Source organism: Electrona antarctica (genome assembly GCF_951216825.1).
Source record: "Electrona antarctica genome assembly, chromosome: 21".
NCBI classification, from domain to species: Eukaryota; Metazoa; Chordata; class Actinopteri; order Myctophiformes; family Myctophidae; genus Electrona; species Electrona antarctica.
Window position 1 is genome coordinate 9245541 of NC_136802.1, and position 21876 is coordinate 9267416.

Sequence of the window (21876 nt, forward strand, 5' to 3'; positions counted from 1 at the left end):
AGAAGAGAATGTGTATGCGGAGGTTCAATGAAGGTTAGTCTACAATATTGACATAATAGTGATGTATGACTGTGTGTGTGTGGGTGTTTGAGTGCGACAGAGAGAGAGAGAGAGAGGGAGAGAGTGTAATGTTTGTGCGCGCACATTGATTTGTACAGTGTGTTTGTATAGATGTGTGAATGACCCCTGTGTGTATGCGACACATACTGCACACACAGTGAGTGCCCTACTTGCGCGTGTGCGCGCGCAACTATTGTATGCAATGCATGTCTGTGTGTATACAGCTCTGGTTCCCAAAAGGGGGTCCTTGAGGGAGTTCCAGGGGGTCCCCAGCTAAATGATAGTTAGGAACAAAATGGACCCTTATGGGTCTGTAACTCAGAGTGTGTACAAATGAAACCAAATGGACCCGTCAGGGTCCATTTGGTTCCATTTGTACACTCAGAGTTAACTCGGAGTTAAATTAACTTTGATTTTACAGGGTCCCAGAGATATAAATGCCATTAAATGGGGGTCCGTAGACTAATATGCATGTCAAACTGTGGGTCCATGAAATTAAACGGGTTGAAAATCACTGCTAGAGAGCCGTACAAATCCTCTCTTATGGGGGTCCGGCCCTGGCATATGTTTGTTAACAGGGGGTCCCCCCGTGGCTGATTAGTGTCAATTTGGGGGTCCTTGACATGAAAAAGTTTGGGAACCACTGGTTATACACTACAGTACAGTATGTATGTATGTGTGTGAATGCGTCTCCACGTACGAGAGTGTTTTAAAATAAAGTGTGTGTCCATATCATTTCTCTCACAATCCTGTTACAATACTTTTATACCTCTGGTAGGACTGTAACCTGTATTATTGTGTCTTTGAATTTAGAAAAGAAAAAAATCCAATGTTTATCTTATTGTACTGTTCTTCGTAGCAGAGAAAACAAAGTTCAAAAAGACGAAAGTTATCGAAATTCTCATTTTTTTTATTTCATTATCTTCAATATTTTTAAAAAATGGTATGTAATTATTTTTCCACAGTATTACATAAATAAAAAAGCACTGTTTTTTATTATAAAGAGTACACGTGGTGGTCTTTTGGGAAGGGTTGAAACATAATCAAAGTAAGTAACTACGTACATTTACTTAAGTACTGTATTTAAGTACAATTTTGAGGTATTCCTACTTTACATTTCCAATTTCCAATACTTTTACTTCTACTCCACTACATCTCAGAGGCAAATATTGTACTTTTACTTACATTTATTTTAAATCTTTAGTTACTAGTTACTAGTTACAAAACATACAGTAACCACTTCATCCCTATATATATGCATTTCGGCCAGTTGAAAATAGCCGATCTACAAGCTCACAATGCGTCGCAATGCGACGCATTGTGAGCTTGATCTGCTATTTTCAAAAGATGTTTAAACATTTGAAAACTTGAAATGGCACATTCTGCACAATAAGTATACTTTAATCCTGGGGACTGGTAAATCAGCCACTGTAAACGGAATCAGATATCAATGCACCATGGCAGCGACACGCAGAGAGTGTTAGAGAGGCAGGGGCTGAAATCCCGTAAGAGGGCACTTTTGGACCCAAAATAACGATAATAGCAGATCTACAAGCTTGTAGATCAGCTATTTTCGGGGCGCAACCCAGCACTCTTCAGCTGAGCTAGGCTGAGCTAACACCTTTCATGCAATTCTCGTGCTCGTTGGATGCTCGTTGGATGCATGTTGTGTTGTGTCATGGCCGCCCAATGTATTTCCAATGGAGGTCACATGGTTTGACACAACATTGTGTTGTGTGAGGGGGAGGGGCGCAGCGAATGTGCCCCTCCCCCTCACACAACACAATGTTGGGTCAAACCATGTGACCTCCATTGGAAATACATTGGGCGGCCATGACACAACACAACATGCATCCAACGAGCATCCAACGAGCACGAGAATTGCATGAAAGGTGTGAGCTCAGCCCTAGTGGAGAGATCTGAGATGTACGACATGGATTTCTAAACAAATTTGTTCAGCGCAAAATGCTGCGTTCAAGTTCAGGAGACTTCGGAAAAAAGCAATTATCCTGAATGCTGCCTTCCGGCATGGAATGGAAAGGAGTGGCACTTTTGCATTTCTTTCACCATAGTAAACGCTGCATTCGTGGTCTAGTGGAAAGGGCAGTTGTTTTACAGACGGGTAAAAGGGCAGGGGCTGAAGCCCCCAATTTGATGTCCAACATGTGTGCACGTCCCTGCACCATGGTTTGATTGATTGATTGATTGAATAGTTTATTGAACATAAATGTAAAAATCACACCCGTGTGAACTGAGTGGTGTAAGGTCTTATATAAACTGATCAACTGTGGTCTGACGTAATGTCTGACGTAATGAAATCACACCCGTGTGAACTGAGTGGTGTAAGGTCTTATATAGACTGATCAACTGTGGTCTGACGTAATGTCTGACGTAATGAAATCACACCCGTGTGAACTGGGTGACCGTAGCAACCATGCTCATTTTTTGGTACGAACAGACAGACAGACAGACAGACAGACAGACAGACAGACAGACACGTAAACTAACAAAGCCAGTCGTAGGAGTGGTTTACACCACTCAAAAACACTCAGTTCAAAAGGGATAGCACAAAAAAGGTCCTTGCGATCCTGTTTCCATTTAGGCCCTATTCAATCAATTCATATAGACATGACATGAACAATATCAACAAAATTCAATATCATCAATAACAAAAATCTATCTATATCATTTCAGGAAAAAAAAAACTACAGTACAGAGTGGGGAAAAGGAAAAGGGAAGGGGGGGGGCAGTGATCACCTTTTTAAAAAGGAAGGATCATTTCTTCTCTCTTGGGCCAGTTGAAAGGTGGATTTTCAGGCCTGCTTTAAAAGATGATCTGCATTTTTTGAGGGAGGAAGTCAGGGCATTCCACGCCTGGGTGGCCGTGCTGTATATTCACTGTATAATGCACTTCTATATAAAAAACAAAACAGGAAATCAATATTAACAGTGTGAAAATGATTTGCAAATGGGTGGTCAGATTATTATGTCTCAGTCACTTTCAGGACCAGTTCGCATGCTCCATCAGGGTCCCAGCAGATCACCTTACACCTGTAAACAGGCTCGTCAGTGTCATACTGGGTCAACAGGAGCACACGAGGGGGGTGAACTGGCACTAACTGTACCATGACAGAAGCGTCATCATCCCGCCCATCCTATACCATAAGCAGTCCGACTCTGATATATTTATAGGTCTCAGTAGGGCATGGTCTTGAAATCCATGGTGCAACCCTTAACCACAATTATTTTTGTATAGTTGACAGACAACAAAGCAAACACCGGTTTCTAGATAAAAGGAAATGTCGGTCCTGAACTTGGAAAGCGCCCCTATATAATTATTCATGTTTTTTGTTTTAGACTTTTGTCATGGCGTTGAATCATGGGTAATGTCACAGGTGTAAACGTTATAGCTAATTAGAAGCAGGGGCGTCCTATAATAACACAGTAGAATAGCTTGTGGATCAGCCTATTTATTTGCTGATCTACTGGAAAACCTTTAAAATGTTGTAGGACATGGTATGTTTGAGAATGGTTCGCTTAATGTTTATTGTTTACATATTGAGTGCCACGGCGGGTACAGTAGATTGAGGAAGGTCAGACCTAAATGTTTTGATAGATAAGAAGTGTCTGTCTCTAAATGTTTTGATGATTTGAACAAGGTAGGCCCTCTTGTAAACAAGTGTAATTGTTGCGAAGGCTCTCAAATGGATCTCCATATATGGGGATAAAAGGCTGTCACTTGGATCTCCACATATGATGATGATTTATGGCCCATATGTGGAGATAATGGAAATATCCAATGCTGACATCGGATTGATGTGGGAACCCCATATAGGGATGTACACGTGTGTCATCGTCATATGCGATTGGATAGCATTGTCATTATGACACACATATAACTAAAAAGTATAAAAGGATTACAGTCAGAGATTTAAGGTGGCAGAATATCTTCTAATATATTTGGCCTGAGTCAGTTGGATAGGACGGAATATCTGGCCAAGCAAATTATAGAGCTTTTCATTGGAGGTTTCAACATCCCGGTTAAGTTCGTATCGAACACCACTGTCGTGGGTCCTAACTAAATAACCAGCACTGGTTCGAGCTATTTTACAGTAATGCTTTATTGGGTCGTCCACTCACAGTTAACAGTCTTTGTATTGAATTGTGCTTGAAATGTACTGTAATTCTGCAAACTGTTAATAAATACTTCAATCAATCAATCAATTAATCAATCAATCAATCAATCAATCAATCAATCAATCAATCAATCAATCAATCAATCATTCAATAAAAAAAAACACTGGCATTCATATCATAGAGTAGGCCGGGGAATCGGGATTACACTTCTGGGCTATTCCTCCACCCTATATGGCCGGCAGGTGGCCCTGTTGTTCCAACAAAAACCAGATAGGAAACTCAAACAGTGCTGTCACGTGGTCTCAGTGGGCTTTCTGACAGCCAAGATGGCGGCCACAATGTTGAGGTCGCTCAGTTCCAGATTAGGACGTCCTTCAACTAAACTCCTATTAAACAGCTCGGCGTGCACTGTGCTGCACAACAGGTAAGAAGCAACACGAAATCCATAAATGTTCGATCCAAAAAGCACAATTTCTGCTCTTGCTTTAGCCATGATAAAAAAAGTCCCCTAATGATAGCATGAAGCTAATAATAAATGTGACTGACTTTACCTAACTAAAGCTCCATGTCAGCTCTGTTGTTTGTTCTCGAACCTCTCATATCTGAATAAAGACGTTAAATGTAATCATAATGGTCGTTATTATAATGTCACGTAGCCATTACGACCATGAGTGTGTGGAATTTGGACTGTAATGCCAAATACAGGCCAGCTAATGTAGCTATGCTGCTGGTGGAAGGTAATGCTCAACGTGTACCGGTGTTTACATCTCTGACTGAGGCAGTATGAGGTCAAGGTGAAGGATACAGGATAGGATAGGTGGGGCACTGATGATATATGATGAATTGAAAATGGTGGACCCTCTTGTAAACAACTTAAACAAGTGTAATACGTTTATGGTGTCGTCCACTCACAGTTGACATTTTTTCGTTATTGAGTTGTGCTTGAAATGTACTGTAATTCTGCAAACTGTATACATACCTCAATCAATCAATGATAGGTACATCTGGGCACCTCCGTGTAAAAATTCAGTGGTTTTCAAACCAGTGGTCCGGGGACCACCAGCAGTAGTCCTTGAGGTGGTTCCAGGTGGTCCCCAGCTAAAGGATGGAGAGTTGGTTATCAAATGGACCCTTATAGATCTTTAACTCTTGAGAGTCCTGTGCGGGTCCATTTGGTTTCATTTTACGCTCTCAAGAGTTACATTATTGTTAGACATCTGCTTTACTTAAGTCAAGAGAGCATGAGAAAACTCAAGGTGGTATAATGATAGTATGAGGCTGCTGCTAGGAGCTCCAAGTGCTAGCCATATGTTTGTAAGCGTCAACTCGGGGTTCCAACTTGCCCTGAAGTTTTAAGAAACTTGATGTATAAATTTATGTGCAGAGCAACCGAGTCAGAAAATGACATCATTACTGCTGTGACTAACCCTGTATACAGCTCGTATAGATTCTCTTCCAAACTGTGGAAGCATTGGCGGACTTGTCTGCCTGTTAGACGTTGAAAAACTGTATTTTTTATTTATTTTTTGTACTGTACTTTGAGTGATTTATACTGTTTTATATGTATTTTACTCTTCTGTGTTATGGATCTCCATGGGTCTGAAATAAAGCATTGATTGATAACACCCACTCTGCCCGCCTATATCCTGTTGCCAAGGTGATAGGTGAATTTAGCATCTCTTATTTCATGGCTTCTCAATCTTTAATTTTAAAGAAGACCCCAAATATACACAAACATAATCTGGGACCCTAACATTTTCTTTGTTGACTTGTTGGACATGATTTGGTCCAAAAATAATCTGTAATTTGGTCCAGAATTCCTTAACTGTCTAGTACAGTGGTTCCTAAACCGGCGGTCAGGACCCCCAGAGAGGGGTCCCCAGATTATTATGTGGGGTCCCCAGATTATTATGTGGGGTCCCCAGATTATTATGTGGGGTCCCCAGATTATTATGTGGGGTCCCCAGATGATTAGTTTAATGTTGTGCAACATTGTATTCTATCTCAACAGTAAACAAACCAGCATTCATAAGTGTATGTTGGTTATATAATATACAGGGTATCATTCTGCACATACGCGGTAAATGAGTTAACGGGGCAGCCTGCTTGGTTACTGAATGCCATCTCTTGTGTCCATCTCTCAGGCAGAAACAATGGCAGCCAGACGTGGAGTGGACGGAGCAGTACGCCGGGGCAGTGATGTACCCCACAGCCTTCAACGAGAAATGGGTCCCACCTCCGTGGAACGGTAAAACTACACTAGACACAGCCACACCGTTCGATAGGTCCCACCACCATGGAATGGTAAAACTACACTAGACACAGCCACACCGTTCGATAGGTCCCACCACCGTGGAACGGTAAAACTACACTAGACACAGCCACACCGTTCGATAGGTCCCACCACCGTGGAACGGTAAAACTACACTAGACACAGCCACACCGTTCGATAGGTCCCACCACCATGGAACGGTAAAACTACACTAGACACAGCCACACCGTTCGATAGGTCCCACCACCATGGAACGGTAAAACTACACTAGACACAGCCACACCGTTCGATAGGTCCCACCACCATGGAACGGTACAAACACGACTACACACAGCCACAATGTTAGATAGCTAGGGTTGGGATCCTTTTTAGGATTTTTGCGGTTCTGATTCTGGTCCCGATTCCTAGGCGGTTCCAAATGGATGATTGATTGAAAGATGTGCTCGCGCTGCCTTCTTTATTGTAGATCTGACATCGACATCGTTGCAATTACCTCTCTCTGTAAGGGAGAGTAAAAAAAGCTGAATGATTTCTGGTTCCTCTAAGGTCATCTTTGATGCTTCCTCTCCTCTCCCTCCAGACATTGATCCTAACATGGAGAAGGAGGTGTCCAACCTGACCATTAACTTTGGTCCGCAGCACCCTGCTGCCCACGGCGTGCTGCGTCTGGTGCTGGAGCTCAGCGGAGAGTCGGTGAAGAAGTGTGACCCTCACATAGGCCTGCTGCACCGCGGCACGGAGAAACTCATCGAGTACAAGACCTACCTGCAGGTAACGGATGGACTCCAAAACACAACCCCCTCATTGTCATTTCCATTTTCTGTAGTTTCCTCCTTTTTTGAGCGGTGCCTCCTCTCCATTACGGAGCCATGTGTGTGGTGGTGGCTCACGGGTAGAGTGGCTGGATGGAAACCGCAAGGTTGCCAGTTCGAACCCGGGCTCCCCCAGAGGTAGTGTCGAAGTGTCCTTGAGCAAGACACTGAACCCCTAATTGCTCCTGATGTGCTGGTTGGTGCCTTGCATGGTTTCCGCCGCCAATGGTGTATGAATGTGTGTGTGAATGGATGAATTGATGCACAATCTATGTAAAGCGCCTTGGATAAAGGCGCTATATAAATGCACCATTTACCTATACGTGTCCCTGTGTCTGAGCACGGAAAGGTGCAACACTGTCGGTAACTCTGTCTGATGAAGTGTGCATCACATTTGTATTATTCGTTTTATTATTTGTGAATTTAATACTACATCCACGTGCTCACACACACAGCCGTTATTAGGCCGTTGTTAGCTGTGCAAAAATGGAACGTGTGACTTACAAATAAGTAGAATTAGTTTTCTTGTGGTATAATTAATTGTATATCAGCTGCAACAGGAGTTAATTGTGTAACTCCCTGTTTTGCCTCCTCGCCTCCACGTTGTTAATCAGGAGACTGAAACAAAACAAAAACAGATTCTGACTGTAATTAATGAATACAATGAAATAGCAGTTGCACAAAACGTCAGTATTCCTTCTTAACTAACTTGACCAGTGTTCCCAAGGGGTGTACTCTTGGTCCCTGTGATATTGTAGATCTGCTATTTTCGCCAATTGTCTGCCTATGCCCATGCAGAACACGGATGCAATTCAGGTTATTGAATAGGCCGATTAGGTACAGTTGATTCTTAGGATAGTCAAGCTTTCAGAGCAAATAATGTGCAACCAGGTTGAATAGCTGTCAGTGGCAGCAGTTACACTTGTCAACGTGCATTTGCCATTTACAGTAAACTTTACGCTTCCTTCTCTATTAACTGAACTAGTCACCATAGCAAAATACCATATTTGGTCATGGCTGGTGACATCACGCTACGCTATGATAACGGACCTCTAAATATAATTCGTGCAATAGATAGGCCGGTACTATGAGTAATTATAGGATTTATTTAATGTATGTGAGAAAGCTATAGAGCTTAACTTAAAACGGAAAAGCATACTAAGTAGGATGGAACCGTTCTTCCATGACTACATGAACTACATGGAAGACGAAAACAGCAACGCAGACTTCAACCGAGAGGCGTTAACTCCAGAATCAAACAAACCGTCTTTGGACTCCGACTCGGACTTGGACCACCTGGGGCTCCAGTGGAGTCTGCTGGAAGGCCGCGAGATCTACATGTACATGGCCCTGGAGGAGATGCGGGAGCGGGCCATGGTGGAGATGCAGGTCCTGGAGGACATGAAGGCCCGGGCCATGGAGGAGAGGCTGGCCCTGGAGGAGAGGCTGGCCATGGCCATGGAGGCGCTGCTGGCCAACCAGGACGACTCCTCCTCGCTGGCCGACCAGGCTCCTCCGCTGCCGGCCAATAGGCACGTGATCGCTTCTCTGCCACACATTACCGTCCACCGGGATTATCTGGAGGCGGAGGACTCCTCCTGCCCGATCTGCTGCGGCCAGTACGTTGGAGGCGAGGTGTACACCAGTCTGCCTTGCAGCCACGGTTTCCACAGACAATGTGTCGCCACGTGGCTCCAGAAGTCCGGCTCGTGCCCGGTGTGTCGTCACGTCTTGGCTCATCCGCCCACGCGTCGTCCAAGCCCCCAGCAGTAAGGCTATCCAATGGTGAAGCTGCCACTATCTACTGGCGAAAAGAGCAACTGCAGCACTTTCATGGAGGTGGACGGACGTTCATGACGGCATGTGACCTCAAATTTGAGGTCCGGGGCTAGGCTAGGCTAGGCTAGGCTAGGCTAGGCTAAACTTCCGCTCGCTCGAGCCATTGAGTTATAATTGTACTTCCGGCAGTCTTCCGGGTGCTTTAAAACGCCACTGAGCATTTCCGCCCAGAATGAGAGATTTAGGTTCGCTTTAATATTCACGACGACGACTCCTAGCTCCTAGGCAGCGATCCATGTAGCAGTTGGTCCGTCTGTCTGTCTGTCCACGGCTACACAACTGGGCCGATCAGAAGAATGTCTCGGCCCATCTCGGAGAGATGGCCAGTGTGTGTGTTTGTGTGTGTGTGTGTGTGATTTCCCTGGGCTACCGGTAATCACAGCATCGAAATCAGTTACATTTTGTAATGGAAGTTAATTGTTTTAGCTACAGTGATGTCATGCTTTATATGTATCAATTATCCCCCGTGTTCAGGGGTTGACACTAAGGTCTCTGAGGGTAGATTCACACCGAGTCTGTTTGATTTCAAACTGTTCCCCAATATGATTGATTGCCTGGTCCCCGCTGGCCATGATTCACATTGGCCTTCATTCTTCCGCACCCAAGTACACTTCATTCAACTGTATTCAATGCTCTCACATTGCAGTGATCCGTATCAGAGTACACTTCAATCGGTCCCGAGACTATATACCTCCATGTTGGTCCCGGGAACGGTTTGGGTGATCCACTCCGGGGAACGGTACGTGGCATTCATACTAACCACAACATCTGCCAAGTGGTCGCGAGTGGACCCCCACCCGGGACCATAGTGTGAATCTGCCCTGAGGCACCTGCCCATCAGGCAAGGTCCTGTTTAGTTCTACTTGCCCAAAGCCAACTCCACCTGCCCGACGGTTTTATTTACCTGTCAGGGGGCAGGTGGGCAATCCTTAGTGTCAACGCCTGATGATGTACAGTAGGTGGCGGTGCAGCCCTTATGGAAACCATAGAAAAAAGGCAAACGTGCTTCTTTAGTGGATATTTTGTGGTTATCTTGATTTATATGCCTTTTTATGCCAGCCAACTACATTTGCGGCTCCAGCCAAGTGCGCTAGCAGTAGCACCCTATAATTAATGTCTGGGCTAATAATCCTGCCATTACATTTTACGTTCTGGAACATTTACGGTTGCCTGTAAAAATCTTGAAATGATTCAGTTGTTTACCCATGCTTGTAATGATTAACGGTCATTGTGTTGTTTGAAATGATGAGAATGATGTTGGAGATGTATGTTGTAAATATTTGCACCTTTTTTTTAGACCAGATTTACTTTAATTACATTTATTGCAGACTATCCCAAAACAATTGATTAGGTGCCCCTATTTTTCCTGACATCCACATGACTTTCATGCCGTTATTAACTTATTAGACATTTTCAGTTATACTGTATGTTATACAAAGTACTGTACAGTTCATGTATTAGAAGGTGATAAATAAAGTCTTGAAATTATTTATTATTAATTCGCTCAATTATGATTTATTTGTTTAAGCTGTGATCAAAACTGATTTAACCACATGAACCCCCAGAATGCGATCACCATAATAGGTGATCAGTTTGTGAAGATGGGGAAAAAGTGGTAACATGGTGCATTGTACTGTATATAGCGCCTTTTATCCCTAGCGCTTTCCAATGTGCTTAGCATTAGGAAACCATGCAAAGTACAAACCTGCTCATCGGAGGCAGAGAGAACACGTCCAAACTTCAAAGTCTTGCCCAGGGGACAGTCATGGCACGACTGTAGATCAGGGACATGCACAGTATAGACATCAAAGGGGGCTTCAGCCCCTGCCCTTTTACCCGTCTGTAAAACAACTGCCCTCTCCAGGTCTCAAATCGTGAAAATGTGGCGCAAATCTTTGAATATTCCTTCAGAGTGAATGTTTTTAACTCAAACTCTTTTCGGATGGGGGGGGGGGGGGGGGGGGGGGGGGTGGTCCGCAGCCAAATTCATATAATTCTAGGGGTCCTTGACATGAAAAAGGTTGAGCACCACTGACATAGAAACATAGGTTTTTCAGACAACCGTTTTAGAAGACATATTTTTAATCGACCTCAGGTCTAAATGGGTTCAAGTGGTTAAAAATGTGCATGGTGTGGTTTGTGTTGTCTCTCAGGCGCTGCCCTACTTTGACCGCCTGGACTACGTGTCTATGATGTGCAACGAGCAGGCCTATTCTCTGGCCGTGGAGAAACTGCTCAACATCCAGGCTCCTCTCCGAGCACAGTGGATCAGAGGTGAGGATCAAACCACCTGATAGGGAATGCTCCGATCAGGTTGTTTGGGACCGATCACCGATTTTAGCGTGATCGGCCGATACCGGTCTTGTGTGTAATAAGGGGAACATTTGAATATGTCCAAAATTAAAACTCTTCCTGTGTGTGGGGAGGAAGGGGAGAATGTTTAGGACTGTCATAAGGTGCAAAAATGATGTTATACTATATATCTGATTGACATTTATACCACTTAAATGGTGTAAAAGATCGGTTTCTCCAGATCTAAATTCTAAATTGCGTATCGCCGATTGAGTCATTTGGAGTAAATATCGGCCGATCACCGGTTGGCGGCCGATTGATCGGAGCATCTCTACGATCTATGGCTGAAATTTGGCAACAGTTGAATGATGATTAACTGAGCTCATGAACGTGAATTGTTGTTAAATAAAAATGAATAAAAAAGACGCTATGTTTTTCTGAATGGAGAAAATGAGGAGGACCCTGATGGACAAGGTCTGCCCTCTAGGGTGCAGACCTGAGCCATTGTGGAAAGATTTGGAATAGAATTATAGCGTTCTATTGCTTTATTGTTGCTCCACTGTGTATAGGCCTGAAAATTGGGTTAACCCATTTTGGGCGGGAACCCCTTTTGGTGTTAGCACTATGTTATGCTTTAGCTATTGAAAAATAGCAGATCTACAAGCTCATAGCGCGCCACTCGGTGGCGCGCTATGAGCTTGTAGATCTGCTATTTTTGAAAAATCGAAGAACCACTGACATAGAAACATAGCTTTTTCAGAAAACTGTCAGGATGTAGAAGACATTTTTAGAATCTGATCTCAGGTCAAAATGGGTTAAATATTCTGTAAAAGTGTTGGAAATCCGTTGGTAAAATTGTGTGAGAACCCTGTCTATAGAAACTCGAGTTGTTGTTGGTGTTGTGTCTGCAGTGCTGTTCGGTGAGCTGACTCGCATCCTGAACCACATCATGGCCATCACCACGCACGCCCTGGACATCGGAGCCATGACCCCCTTCTTCTGGCTGTTTGAGGAGAGAGAGAAGGTCAGAGAAATATCACCACGTACCCTCCTGCACAAGCGCTGCACAATTCATCGGAAAAAAAGATCGCGATCTAGATTCAGACACCTACGCAATCTCATTTTGTGAAGGATCGCACTAGTTGGCTGTCCAATTCATTTTAGTTACTCTTGTGTTTTTGCTACAAGAGTAGCAAAAACACACAAAAAGACACACAAAAAGACTTTAAGAGAGGTTTAAGTCAAGCACTTAGATGTTGTCTGTTTAAAGCCACAGTAGTTATGGCTCCAGGTGCCACATTTTGAATGTAGTGATGTTCAGCAACTACAGACTAAAGACAATGAATGTTTTCATGGATAAAATGAGAACGTGATCTTAATTCTTATGGAGGAAAATCGAGATTCACATTTGAGCAAGAAATGTGCAGCATTACTCCTGTGCTCCCTCCTCCTTATCCCTGTGTTTCCCACTAGGATGGAGTTGTAGCAGCGGACATTAATCCATTGAGACCTGGAACGCATCCATGTCACGTTAGCGTTAGCGTTTTAAACATTATGTTATAATTTAGCTATTGAAAAATAGCAGATCTACAAGCTCATAGCGCGCCACCGAGTGGCGCGCTATGAACTTGTAGGTCTGCTATTTTTGAAAAATCGTTAAAATGTGCCTCAAATCTTTCCGAAAATTGTCATGATTTAGAAAACTTTCTTTTTTTTTTAAATTTCGACGTCAGGCCTGAATGGGTTAAATGTATATTGTATATCTTTGCTGTCAGGCAGAAACCTCGTATCTCCATATTTTCTTTCCCTGTAAATGAACACCCTACTTGGTCATACGTATGTATGACAGCGTCACACGAAAGTATCCAAATAATGGCAGTTCTCGAAAACATGTCGCAATGCGAACGGGTTTTGAACTTGTCGATTTGCTATTTTTGAATTTCAAATCCTGAAAAGTAACTTGCAGTCAGTGTGTGAGGCGTCTTGTGAGCTTGTAGTACAGCCTCTTTTCGTATGTAATATTTGACAATTTGATATTAAAAATGTCTTAATATACCTGTCCTGTATACACTTATACTGTATGATGGTTTGATTACTGTTGAGTGAGAAAATGTCCCCGACATCCAGTTTAGGAACCACTGATGATGGGGAAATATCGATCCTTCTTCCTCTCTCATTCTAGTTTATCATAATGACCTTACTTGAGCGCCCACATTTTTAAGCCTCATTTATACTGTCTGTGTCATACGAACCATGATGTGGCTCTGTCTGTGTCATACGAACCATGATGTGGCTCTGTCTGTGTCATACGAACCATGATGTGGCTCTGTCTGTGTCATACGAACCATGATGTGGCTCTGTCTGTGTCATACGAACCATGATGTGGCTCTGTCTGTGTCATACGAACCATGATGTGGCTCTGTCTGTGTCATACGAACCATGATGTGGTTCTGTCTGTGTCATACGAACCATGATGTGGCTCTGTCTGTGTCATACGAACCATGATGTGGCTCTGTGACAATAAGCACCCTGACCTCCCGTCCCCCTGTCTGTCCTGTCCAGATGTTTGAGTTCTACGAGCGCGTGTCTGGAGCCAGGATGCACGCTGCCTACGTCAGACCCGGCGGCGTTCACCAGGTAAAGCGCTGGATTCAGTTACGCTGTTACGCCACCATCATTTCTGTAGTAGCTTTTAGAAAACTACCGTAACCATCTGGTCTTCAGCTTCTTTGAACAAGGCTATTTTTACGTTAGACATTTCTTAGTTAGTGGGAGAAATGTAGTTTTGTGTCTCATGTCTTATCTAGTCACTGGATGAAAAAATATAATAACTAAAAATAAGGTCTTAGCCACGTATTTAGTACAAGACTTAAGGCAGCCGTGGTGAAGTGACGTGTCGTGTGACGTTGCGTTCCAGGACATGCCCCTGGGCTTGATGGATGACATCTATGAGTGGGCAAAGAACTTCTCCATCCGAATCGACGAGGTGGAAGAGGTTTGTTTCTGCTGCCTATCTGGTTAATCAGACATTTTACAGTTATGATATGATATGATATAGTACTTTATTGTCAGTTTTCCCAGCGGCCTTGTATGCAACACATATACACATTTGACATAACACAGGACAATAAAATAAAATGCAGTTACATACATAGAGACATATAAGGCCACAGCTCAGTCTAGTCCTGGCCAAAATTCTGGTTAAGCCTCAGAGTCGACTGATGGACAAAAGACCTCTTCAGTCTGACCTTATTGTATGCTGGAACACCATATCTCCTTCCTGAAGGCAGCAACCTATACTCTCCATACAAGACATGGCTAGTATTAGAGGTGATATTCCTTGCTAACCTTAGGATGCTGTTATATGTGGATGTATAGAGCCTCTGAAGTGGTTGTCCAACAATCTATGTAGTAGGTATGGTGGTCAAGCCATCAATAGATCACACTGTGTTTTTTTTCATCCCCTCTGGGCAGATGCTGACCAACAACCGTATCTGGAAGAACCGCACGGTTGACATCGGGGTGGTCACCGCTGAGGAGGCCCTTAACTATGGTTTCAGGTAACCTATACTTGCCCGTTTTTCCTCCTGAAATCCTCCCCAGTGAGGGGTGGCAGGGGCTGGGAAGGTCACACAGAAATGTGTAGTTGAAGCACAATGGACGTGCGCTTATGAAAAACAACAAAAATGAAAACTACGGCAAAAATAGAAGCACAACACGAGTATAAAGGAAACATTCAATGTCCAGTTTGCTAATTCACAACTACTACTACTTTGGTGTTGAAACTTCTCTAATGTCTCTAACTATTCTAAACGTTCACGACAGCCTAAGCACAAATATAATTCATGAAAAGGCTACTACAGTGAATTCGGTTGACGGAAGTTGTTGTAGGCTATGTGGGGATTATCTCACACGATCTGACTCATGTCTCTTGCCTTGCCCCCCCAGCCCCTCCCACCCCCTCAAAGAGAGGAAATACGTCTTGATAGTCACCACGTTTGAATGCTATATATTTTTATTATTGCATATCCTCCTGACTTGTGTTATGTACCCATGTCTCTTATGCGCACACATACATAAAGGTACACACACACTACGGCTTCACTCACACCTAAGACACACTTGTGTCCTGTGTCTTCTGTGTGTCATGGCCGCCTCGATGCATTTTTTTTTTTTTTAATTTACGTTTTATTGAATTTTAATCAAACATACATGAAAACGAAACGACTGACAATTGACAATACATACAACCGAAAACAAAACAAGACAATATACGTACAATACACACAAGGGGAGATGTCTGCCTCTCTTCTCTATCGATGATCATTCATAATACATAAGTACCTCAAACAGGTGCATATACAGGTTAAACAGGTTTAACTGAAACTATTACAAAATCAGGTCTTATGGTATAAACATGAGTAATCCATCTAAACCAGTTATCTGTGAAGACTTCAACTTGACCTCTGAAGCTGAATGTAATTCTCTCATATCAATCAATCCAAAAATGGCGTTTTTTTTCCTCCCTGTGTCAGTGGAGTGATGCTGAGGGGCTCGGGGATCAAATGGGATCTGAGGAAGTCCCAACCCTATGACAAGTACGACGAGGTGTCATTCGACGTCCCCATCGGAAGCAAAGGCGACTGCTATGACAGGTACAGTACAGCCGTAGATCTAGTATGTTTATGATGACGGGTACAGCCGTAGATCTAGCATGTTTATGATGACGGGTACAGCCGTAGATCTAGTATGTTTATGATGACGGGTACAGCCGTAGATCTAGCATGTTTATGATGACGGGTACAGCCGTAGATCTAGCATGTTTATGATGACGGGTACAGCCGTAGATCTAGCATGTTTATGATGACGGGTACAGCCGTAGATCTAGCATGTTTATGATGACGGGTACAGCCGTTGATCTAGTATGTTTATGATGACGGGTACAGCCGTAGATCTAGCATGTTTATGATGACGGGTACAGCCGTAGATCTAGTATGTTTATGATGACGGGTACAGCCGTAGATCTAGTATTTATGATGACGGGTACAGCCGTAGATCTAGCATGTTTATGATGACGGGTACAGCCGTAGATCTAGTATGTTTATGATGACGGGTACAGCCGTAGATCTAGCATGTTTATGATGACGGGTACAGCCGTAGATCTAGTATGTTTATGATGACGGGTACAGCCGTAGATCTAGCATGTTTATGATGACGGGTACAGCCGTAGATCTAGCATGTTTATGATGACGGGTACAGCCGTAGATCTAGCATGTTTATGATGACGGGTACAGCCGTAGATCTAGCATGTTTATGATGACGGGTACAGCCGTAGATCTAGTATGTTTATGATGACGGGTACAGCCGTAGATCTAGCATGTTTATGATGACGGGTACAGCCGTAGATCTAGCATGTTTATGATGACGGGTACAGCCGTTGATCTAGTATGTTTATGATGACGGGTACAGCCGTAGATCTAGCATGTTTATGATGACGGGTACAGCCGTAGATCTAGCATGTTTATGATGACGGGTACAGCCGTTGATCTAGCATGTTTATGATGACGGGTACAGCCGTTGATCTAGCATGTTTATGATGACGGGTACAGCCGTAGATCTAGCATGTTTATGATGACGGGTACAGCCGTTGATCTAGCATGTTTATGATGACGGGTACAGCCGTAGATCTAGCATGTTTATGACGACGGGTACAGCCGTAGATCTAGTATTTATGATGACGGGTACAGCCGTAGATCTAGTATGTTTATGATGACGGGTACAGCCGTTGATCTTGTATGTTTATGATGACTGGTACAGCCGTAGATCTAGCACAGGGGTGGTGGGCAACTTTGATGGAGAGGGCCTCTATATTTCCACACTCACTCCAGAGGACCACATTGAATATACTGTGTGTGTGTGTGACTGTGTGTGCGTGCAGGTACCTGTGCAGGGTAGAGGAGATGAGGCAGAGTCTTCGCATCATGTTGGAGGCGATGAACAAAATGCCAGAGGGAGAGATCAAGGTGGACGATGCCAAGGTGGCTCCGCCCAAGAGGTCTGAGATGAAGGTATGACACGAAGGGCCCTATTATCCGTAAAATTGTTCAACTAGGCCAGGGGTGGGCAACTTTGAATATGGAGAGGGCCACTATAGTTCCACACTCACTCACAGAGGGCCACTATAGTTACACACTCACTCACAGAGGGCCACATTGCATATACTGTTGTAGCAAAAATAGCAGATCTACAAGCTATTTTTGCTGTATTTGAATTGAAATCCGGATTTAAAAAAATATATATATTTTTTTTTTATATTGGAAACCTGAAAAGTAATTTTCTTATTTAATTTCAAATGCATTTAGTTATACTTATGTTAACTCCATGAACTTAATTGCAAATACATTGTACATAAAAAGACAACATTTTAATACTAGTCATTAAGCTACGTGTATAGACTGAAGTAATTCAAGCGGGTCATGTTTTCATGTTTGGAATTGCAACAGCTGAAATCAATCATATATCAGTATTCTGATATTAACCTTGCGGGCTGCATTAAGTGAAGGTAGGGGGCCGCATTCGGCCCCTGGGCCGCAGATTGCCCATGCATGAACTAGGCGATGAAATATCCATCCTTTTACATTACGTGACATTTTTCTTTTTTTTTTAATGTATTTTTATTGAGGCTCTGAGATTTCACAACTGTTCAATCACAATTCAATGTATATAGAACCACACATTTTTCTTTTTTCAACATAACATAGGAAAACAACAAGAACCACAATACGGACATTACAATGCACAGACAAAAAACAAACAAACACAAAAAGAAAAAAGACAAAACGAGTACACCACAGTCTTGACATGATTACATTACAGGTCACCAGAGTCTTTGGTACATTGAAGCACAGTCTAGAAGGGTCCACTGTATCTAAGACTGGTTCCCATACCTTTGTGAACCCTTCCATGTTATCACGGAGGAGATAAGTCAGTTTCTCCAGAGGAACCACAGTCATTACCTCCTTGTACCAATCATCCAGTGTAGGAACGTCTACATTACGTGACATTTGATTGCTTTTGTGTGTGTGTGTGTGTGTGTTGCCCCCATGACAGACATCCATGGAGTCTCTGATCCACCACTTTAAACTCTACACAGAGGGTTACCAGGTCCCTCCTGGGGCCACGTACACAGCTGTGGAGGCACCCAAGGTGAGGCTCCCATCCTTTTCCTTGAATGGCGCTGCGCAGTGTTGTTTTTGTCGACTAAAACTAAGACGAAAAGTGTTCGTCGACTACCTTTTTTCACTGACGACAACTAAATGGAAACTACATGAAAACGAAGCTATGATGACTAAAACTAAGACTAAATATACTGACAATTTCGTCAACAAATAAAAACTAGACTAAAATGTTAGGAAGGGACTAGTGGACCAGAGATCCAGTATAGGTCATTTTACACTTGGTTGCATGCTGAAAATAGCAGATCTACAAGTTCACAATGCGTCGCAGCGCGACGCATTGTGAACTTGTAGATCTGCTATTTTCAGCAAGTGTAAAATCAGTCATTACGACGGCATCAAGGCCCACCATTTTAGTCGACTAAATCAACTGTAGATTTAGTCGACTAAAATCGCATGACATTTAGTCGACTAAAACTAGACTAACACTAAGGCATTCCAGGTGACTAAAATGTGACTAAAACTATATGAAAACTATTCAAAAGACTATGACTAAAACTAAAATCAAATTTTGCTGCCAAAAACAACACTGGCGCTGCGTGCCTGCTAAGTAAGGGATAATATCTGGCTAGGTGGTCATTGTCGGGAGATAATTCACCGACAGGGAGTTTAACCACCGAGGCGAAGCCGAGGTGGTTACACTCCCTGAAGGTGAATTATATCCCGACAATGACCACCTAGCCAGATATTATCCCGCTTATTACATGGCTAACTAACATAAATTAATCCATTGATCCAAAACACAACAAAAAAAGTATTCCATAACTTCGCGCTGGCTGCGTCTGCCCAGCTGCAGGGCTGAAGCACTGTCGGAAAACAAGGAAGTGAGTTGATCAAATAGAATCCATTTTCGGGTCCAGCTGCTTCGTCTATTTCTCGCTCAAATGTTTTCAAAAACATTTTTAAGAGCAATGTTTAGCTGTAAATTACATTGTGTGTCAGTAGTGTGTGTGTTTACATGGCTGGTATGTTGGAAACGGCAGTAAATCAAGCGGGCGCAGCCGCGCAGCTGGTGGTGCTCAGAGGGTTTGATTAGGCAGCGGTCATTATACAGCGGAGCGGTCATTATCATGAGATAACTCACCGCTGAATTAAGCGATTGACCAATCAGAATCAAGCATTCAACCAAGCCATGTAATAAGGTGTGATAACAAGTGCCATCAATCAATGTTTTAATGTTGGAAGATCCAACTTGTAGAACTTCGAAGAGAAAAGAGGTGTGTAATGATGAACGTCCTCTGAAATGATACTCTGTTATGGGGATCTTCCCAGCAGAATTTGTCAGGATTGGCGACTCGAACCCACAATGCGCTGTCAGGCTGAATTTGGAGTTTAGGTGCCTGAGCCGCTAGGCTGGCCAGGCCCTGTTTAACCACTTTAACCCTTAGTATAAACATCGGCTATTTGAAAATACCGGAGCTACAAGTTCCGGTATTTTCACAAACATTTCACATTTTAACACAAATGGTGTCTGGGGATCTCTAGATCTGGAAGAAAATATTGGGGGACCTTGACATGAAAAAGATAACCTTATATAACCTGGTTGTGTTCTGTGTTAATTCATTTATTCATTCCAGGGCGAGTTTGGCGTCTATCTGGTGTCAGACGGCTCCAGCAGACCGTACCGATGCAAGATCAAAGCACCCGGATTCGCCCACTTGGTGCGTGCACAGCTTAACCCATTCTGGGCGGGAACCCCTTTGGGTGTTTTAAGCATTATGTTATACTTTTAGTTATTTTTGAAAAATCGTGAAAATGTGGCTCAAACTTTGAAATATATATTCTTTCAGAGCGAACGTTTTTAACTTAAATCTTTGCTTCTGGGGGGGGTCCCTGGAACAACAAATTTTCAGATGGGGGTCTGCGGCCAAATACAGATAATTCTGGGGGTCCTTGACATGAAAAAGGTTGAGCACCACTGACGTAGAAACAGGTTTTTCAGAAAACTTTTAGGATTTAGAAGACATTTTTTTAGAATCGTCCTCAGGTCTAAATGGATTAAAGATACTTGTCTTATACATCATTAAGTCTGTTTATAAAGCAACCAAAGTATTATTTTTAAAAGCACACAAACTTGTAAGCGCCGGACAGGTCAACACTTTAGTTAAGTTGAAAATGGATTACATTTCACATTAAGCCTGATTGTCAACAAGACAGTTTTTTGTCAAACTGACAAATGGAATAACCCTCACTCGGCAAAACAGTCGACTGGCATACTTTGTTCTGTTGAGTGTGTTTGGCCATTTATTTTAACCCAGTAACTTGCAACACATGGAAGGACAAAAATTATCTGCTTTATTTATTATATTATATTAAAGTTCTCAGTCGCCACGACTGATTTCACTCATTTGGATTCCATAGAAGCCAGCGTGTCTTCTGTGAAAGCATGCTACGCATTGAAAATAGCAGATCTGCCACGTGTTGTGATCTTGTAGATCTGCTATTTTCGGCAATAGAATAGTTCCAGAAATATGAATTGTCTCAGAAATGTCATGATTTCTTCAGCTGGTCGGCCTAAAACATCATCATTTTCAGTCTTGAGATTTAATTTGTCTTTGTTCCATGGCTTTATTGAACCGAATACTGGGTTTCAGGGGTGGTAATTACCATGTAATGCTTTTGTGAATAAAACATGTTAATTTCTATCACAATAAAGATGAAATCAATACATTATTAATAATAATGTTTTCCTTCTACCAGGCTGCTCTGGACATGATGGCCAAGGGACACATGCTTGCTGACGTGGTGGCCATTATCGGTAAGAAAGACACCAGACATTCTTCAAACGTTCACCATCTGAAACTATGTTCAAAATGTTCTTCACAATTTATTGGATTCAAACTATCTCAAAGGTGCAGTCAAATGCTAAATACCTGATGTAATGACTGATGACACTATTTTAAAAGGGCACTTCTTCTCCTCTCTCTTACAACAGGCACACAGGATATTGTGTTTGGAGAAGTTGACCGTTAAAAGCTGCTGCTGCTTATCTGTTAATTTATCTCTCTCGAAGAGGACTTCTTCTTCTTCTTCTCCTCTGCCCTAACCTGTTCATCTGTCACGGTTGTCTTCGCGATTCACTGTAGAGAAACACGTCGACAGAGAGGATTCTGCTCGTAAACCATCGATGTACAATGTGTCTAAATAAACCTAAGTAATATTTTATGACCAAACTAAGACGTACGTTGTTTTTTTTTGTTTAGGAACTGAATTAGAGCATTGGCTAAAG

General features: G+C 42.9%; 1 protein-coding gene across 4 annotated transcripts; it reads left to right on the top strand.

Moving 5' to 3' along the window:
• Window positions 1–4463: 4463 nt before the first annotated feature.
• Window positions 4464–21820, top strand: ndufs2 (NADH:ubiquinone oxidoreductase core subunit S2). Of its 4 annotated transcripts, none has more exons than XM_079491170.1 (15): window positions 4464–4621; window positions 6342–6426; window positions 6483–6501; window positions 7050–7240; window positions 11274–11394; window positions 12324–12436; window positions 13975–14049; window positions 14330–14407; window positions 14887–14972; window positions 15948–16067; window positions 17351–17480; window positions 18523–18618; window positions 20225–20308; window positions 21348–21405; window positions 21583–21820. In XM_079491170.1, exons 1-15 carry the CDS (start codon window positions 4524–4526, stop codon window positions 21618–21620), a joined length of 1392 nt encoding a protein of 463 aa, XP_079347296.1. In that variant the 5' UTR covers window positions 4464–4523; the 3' UTR covers window positions 21621–21820. The 4 variants fall into 4 exon arrangements, with proteins under 4 accessions (XP_079347296.1, XP_079347298.1, XP_079347297.1 ...); XM_079491172.1 differs by lacking the exon at window positions 6483–6501 and adding an exon at window positions 6539–6557; XM_079491171.1 differs by lacking the exon at window positions 6483–6501 and adding an exon at window positions 6595–6613.
• Window positions 21821–21876: the final 56 nt, after the last annotated feature.

Excerpts from the sequence above, each read along its gene's own strand:
- ndufs2 (XM_079491169.1), top strand. The coding sequence starts at position 4,524 with ATGGCGGCCACAATGTTGAGGTCGCTCAGTTCCAGATTAGGACGTCCT. Across the intron at positions 7,241-11,273 it reads AGTACAAGACCTACCTGCAG|GCGCTGCCCTACTTTGACCG; the intron begins GTAACGGATGGA and ends GTTGTCTCTCAG. Across the intron at positions 14,050-14,329 it reads GACCCGGCGGCGTTCACCAG|GACATGCCCCTGGGCTTGAT; the intron begins GTAAAGCGCTGG and ends GTTGCGTTCCAG.